This window comes from Sphaeramia orbicularis, chromosome 13 (genome assembly GCF_902148855.1).
Source record: "Sphaeramia orbicularis chromosome 13, fSphaOr1.1, whole genome shotgun sequence".
In the NCBI taxonomy this organism is placed as follows: domain Eukaryota; kingdom Metazoa; phylum Chordata; class Actinopteri; order Kurtiformes; family Apogonidae; genus Sphaeramia; species Sphaeramia orbicularis.
The window spans coordinates 32,236,791-32,242,352 of NC_043969.1; the positions used below are offsets into that span (position 1 = coordinate 32,236,791).

Sequence of the window (5,562 nt, forward strand, 5' to 3'; positions counted from 1 at the left end):
TATATTCCTTAAAATCCCCTTCACACCTCGATTACAACTAAGTAATTAAATGCTCTAACACAAAAATTAAAAAAATCAGTCACCTGTGGAACGGGTAGGACTGAAAAAACACCATCCAATCACTTTGAGCGCTCACTCGAAATGATTGAACGGTAATATGTCTATCAAACTCAACTGTCATTCACCCCTCCCCCCTTCCCCCCTCTGCGCGTAACCCCTCTTTGCGTTCCCAGAGGCTGGAGCCTTGTACAGGCAGCGTAGCCAGAGCGTGGCTATATTAGGTATATTAGGATGGAAAGTTCACCTGCAAACTGTTTTGTCACTAACATAAACCACTAGGAAATGTAACATTAGTCACATAGTTCCGAACTGGGGCTGTTCTGGAAGAGTGGGGGTGTTAGAGGAAACTGAATGAGGGATACGCGAGTCGGAGGCTCAGCCGGGGCCGTAGTCGGGGTAGGAGCCCGAGGCGTACGGGACCGGAGCAGGGGACAGAGCCTCAGCCAGTGACGGAGATGGTTCGGCCGGACCGGACCGTAGATGGCGTCGGAGCCCAACCCGGGGACAGAGCAGAGCCTCAGCCGGTGAATTGTTGCTGTGCAGCGCTCGTGAACAAGCATTGCACGTGCCACCACTCTGGAGGCGTGGCTTCAGAGGGACGTCTGAAGAAAGCGTTTTGGACTTTTGAACGGAGTATTTTCAAAATGTAGCTGCTTGAACCGTTTTTCCAAGATCTCAGACCCCACCTTTAATTTAATTTCATATTTCACATTTTCCTGGTCTGGCTGTGTTTACTGCTATACTCAGTCATGTTGAGCAGGTTGGTTTTTGCCACTCAGTCTGACTTAGAGGGGCGTAGCCCAGGGGGGAAGTGACGTATATGCATACCCTCTGTTTTGTCTGCCATTTTTTACAACGGCAATCTATGGAAGTGTCGCAACTCTGTTATAATGAAGGCTCTGGTTACAACCATGTCTTTCTTACAACCATCCCCGGTCTCCCTTAGGCTATAACTGCTCTGTATATTTCTCATTTTTAAAAAAAAATATATTTCTACTTTTACAGGTAGCAGGCGGTTGAAGAAAAACAATATCTGGAATAATATGTATAAAAGTGAGTGTGCGTCCTTTGTGTTTACTTTAGTGAACTTCCCCACAGCTGCCTCTTCACCCAGTGCCCTTAGACCTGCTGTCAGTCCCACAAACCACCAGTGGGGACATTATTTAATCGAAGGAAATGAAACGCAGGTGTTAGTTCACATTTTCACCCACTGAGTCAGCAGATGACTCATGGGAAGTCTGTGACCTCACGTGGACACAGTTTTACTTCAGGTTTCTTCAGGCTCGCGCTCATTCACTGCGGCCCCACTCAGCTGACGGACCCACGGCCACACACGGACCGGCTCATGGAGACCAGCCCCAGAACCGGCTCCTCATCCTGGAGGGAAAGGACCGTGTTCAGACGAATCAGCACGTGGATCCCTGTTGGCTTTAAACAGGAGTTACTGGAGTTATGTAAACTGGCTTTTCCTGTTGTGAGTATTAAACTGAAAAATCAGTTTGAGTGACAGAAATAATATTAAATGACTTTAATCTCCCAAGAGTGTAACCTGCAAGTATAGGGTACACATAAAATAAAGCAAGTAATAAGTACATTTTAAAAAGTACTACATTGGTCTGCTGATAGATACGTAAGCTACTGAGGAACGAGGTCAACATAAATTGAATATTGTAATTTTTATTTTACTGTTGGCACCCATTCCATTATTTCTGGGGATGTATCATCCACAGAGCAATAACCTGAAAATTTTAGAGAAATTTCACTTTACAGTCAGTTAACTACAATTCTGTATATATTCAGTATATCCCTTTAAGACCCAGCAAACATTTTTGTCCCCTAGTAGACAAGAGTTTCGCTGCTTTACTATAAAAAAAAAAAGTCCACTGAAAAGGACTATATATAAATGTATCTGAAAAAACTGTTGCATCATGCTGTTTCCAATTAAGGCAATTATTGAATGTAAAATAATAATAATAATAATAATAATAATAATAATAATAATAATGATACATTGGTTTCATATAGCGCTTTTCTAAGTACTCAAAGATGTGAAAATGGTGAAAATGTTTACTTATTGGGTCTGAGGAGGGTATAGTATAATAAAAACTGAGCTGAGTGGTTCAGGGAAGATGGAGAGATGGCCTCATTACTGTTTAACAGGACATGGTTTGAGGATTAGGCACACTTAGATAATGATCACACTGACAGCTTTAGTCTTCAGTTCTGATTTCCTGCTTAAAGGTTTTATTTGACTCTTCACATAATTTTTCATGAATGTGGCAAATGTCAGATTACAGTGTGAACTGGTCAGAGTCCTGAACTGAACCACATGTCCTTCAGTAAAAGTATCAAAACGACCAACATTTATTATGTAGTAAATTGTCCCAGTTAATTTTTTACTTTCATTTCTCATGTGTTGGATTCATTTCTTTGCTACAATTACATGTTACATTTGAACATCTTTATAGCATGTGAGTGACTCCATCCTGTGCAGAGTTGTGACAAATCTCCTTTTAACAAGACATAAGTCACATGAATTCCAATCTGATTGTTCAGACTAAGGTCACATTGAAAAAGATCAAATCAATGTCTGACTGTGGACCACATATGGAAGTTGTCTGGATCAGAACTGAAAACATCATGTGACCATGTGGTTTGTGCTGCTCACGCTATCATGAAAAAACAGTTTGAAATTCAACTCAAGTTTTCATTCATTCATTCATTCATTCATTCATTCATTTATTCTACTGTTTTCAGTGATATATCCCTGGTTCAGGCAGCAGGTGTAGTGCCAGAAAGGTACAGATAGAAGTGAGTAGTAGTCAGCAGTCAGATCTGCTTTATGTTGGTGACTATATAATATATCTGCTGTTACTGCCTTGGTTACCGACCTGTAGTTTGTACCAGCTTTTCCTGATTCAACAGGATAAAACTGTCCCTGGTTTATGTGTAATGTAATGGATGCTTTTTAAGCAAGCACACACTAAATATGTTCTTCTTTGTTTCAGTAGAAAAAGCAGCCAGTGTTATTGGCAGCACAGGCTCCGTGAAGGCTTGAGTTAGTTTTGCCCTCAATAAATGTCTGTAATTTGATTTCAAAATGACTTTATTTCCACCAACCAAGTAAACTACATTATCCCTATATATTCCTTTATGCCTGTTGGCCTACCTTAAATAATTAAAGGGTATATCTGTGTGTTTACTTAAGCTCAAAGGTCCAGGGGTGTGCCCTTCTGTCACCCCAGGATGTGGATATAGATATAGCAAGTTAAACAAAAGGCATGGATCACAACACATACTGTACTTTGATTACAGTCATTTGGGAATTTGATTTAGTTTGCTCTTTTGAAACAACTATAAAACAAACCTTCACACTGTTCTCTTTAGTTACAGACTTATGAATGTGGGCCGTAATCTAAAAAAGTGTTAGGTCTTTGATCCATTCAATTAGACTTTAGAGTATGGAAGTGTTAATCTAAAACACCATTTGTGTACACTGCAGTTATCCTTTAACTCATTGTATCAGTGGAAGATACAGGATAAGTGCAGCCTGTGAGGATTTTAATCTAAAAAGGGTGACGATGTATTCCAATATAAATAGATGAAGTAGATAAGTAGATCAAATTGTGCCTCACAATGAAGGAACATTTTGCCATCTGTCACCAGAATCCCTGACAATCTTTAGGTTATTATCAATAAAGAACATGGACCACAGATGTGTTTAAAAAAAAAAAAAAAAGAAAATGCATGTAAACATTTGAAAACCGAAGTCTTCAGCTAAAATCTGATATCTGGAAATGTATTTATGAGAGACAGCTTCATAGTTTATGTACCAACATATTACCTATATGGACAAAAGTATTGGGCCACCTATATTTTTCACCTGGAGGGGTTTTTATGACATCCCATTCTAAATCCATAAGCTGTTAATATGGAGCAGGTCTCCCCTCTACAGCTATAACGGCTTCCACTCTTCAGTAAAGGCTTTCTCCAAGATTTTGGAATGTGTCTGTGGGGAATTTTTTGCCCATTCATCCAGAAAATCATTTGTAACGTCACACATTGATGTTGGATGAAAGTGCCTGCCTTACAATTTCCGTTGTACTTCATTCCAGGGGTGTTCATTGGGGTTCAGTTCAGGACAGGACTGTGTGTAGGTCAGTTAAGGTCTTCCACACCAGACTCATCCATCCATGTTATATGGACCCTGCTTATCGCATTGGGGCACAGTCATGCTGAAACAGAAAAGAGCCTTACTCAAACGGTTCCCACAAAGTTGGGTTAGAAAAATGTTTTGGTAAGCAGAAGCATCAAGAGTCCCGTTGACTGGAACTAAAAGGCCTGGACCGACCTCAGTAAAACAACACCACCATACTGTGAGCTCTCCTCCATCGAACTAGGCTTGTAATGCAGCTGCTTGGTCTTGCAGTCTCTGCCATGGAGCTCCTGGAGGCAAGGCAAGGGAGATGTATTTGTATGGCACAGTTCATACACAAGGCAATTCACAGTGCTTTACAAATGTGGAAAAGAGACAAGTCAAAAACGCACAATTACAGTTAAAACATAATCAATAAAACATAATTAATAATCAATTAAAACAAAGTAGAAGAGAAGAGTGCAGATAGAACCCTTTCAGTTGTTCTACACAGTTGAACAGAGCTGTTTTCAGCCTGGACTTAAACATTGTCACAGTAGAGGCCTGTCTCACATCACCAGGAAGACGGTTCCAGAGTTTAGCTGCATAGAACTGAAACGCAGCTTCACCGTGTTTAGTCCTGACTCTGGGCACCAGCAAAAGACCAGTCCCTGAGGTTGTCAAGGTCCAAGATGGTTCATATGGGACCAACATGTCACAGAGCATGGTTTTTGCACTGATGTTAATGCCACAGGAGGTTTGGTACTCTACAGTTACTGAGTGAGCAGAACATTGACGACTTTTGCACACTACACACCTCAGACCTCCACAAACCCACTCTGCAGTGTTATGTAGTCTTTCACTTTGTGGCTGAATTACAGTGATTTTTACATTCTTCCACTTAGTAAAAAAAAACAAAAAACACTTAGAGTTGATTATGGAATACACTATATGATGATGCATTCAGGTGTTTCTTTTCTAACAGGGGTCTGGGCTACAAAACTATAATTGATGTTTATTAATTATTCAGGCAAAAATACTGGGACACATCATGGCTACAGCTCAGAAGATGTCCTGTTCATGCTGATTTGAGACATAAACATCAATATTTCCTTAACGTTTAATGGGAGATTTTTTTTTATCTAAGTGAGATGTAAAGAAAGTAGATGGGTAGTTGTGGTAGCATATTATTATTTACAATCAGAGTGTGAAAAATAATGTAGAAATTTAGAAGCAGAACATTTAAAATAATAGTCATGGATTAAAAACAAAACAAAAAACAAAATCAATGTCAAGAGAAATTAGGTAAAAATGAATCTCTGAGGCATTTTGGAAGCAAAGATAATTTATACTAAACAAATACAATA

At 39.8% G+C, this 5,562-nt stretch overlaps 1 protein-coding gene across 1 annotated transcript in view; it reads left to right on the forward strand.

Moving 5' to 3' along the window:
- Positions 1–1,386: 1,386 nt before the first annotated feature.
- slc47a3 (solute carrier family 47 member 3) overlaps positions 1,387–5,562 on the forward strand; it is a 17,718-nt gene continuing 13,542 nt past the window's right edge. Inside the window, exon 1 of the mRNA XM_030151182.1 lies at positions 1,387–1,534. Coding sequence (XP_030007042.1) covers positions 1,406–1,534 — 129 coding nt within the window. The 5' untranslated portion in view covers positions 1,387–1,405. The remainder of the gene's footprint in view (positions 1,535–5,562) is intronic.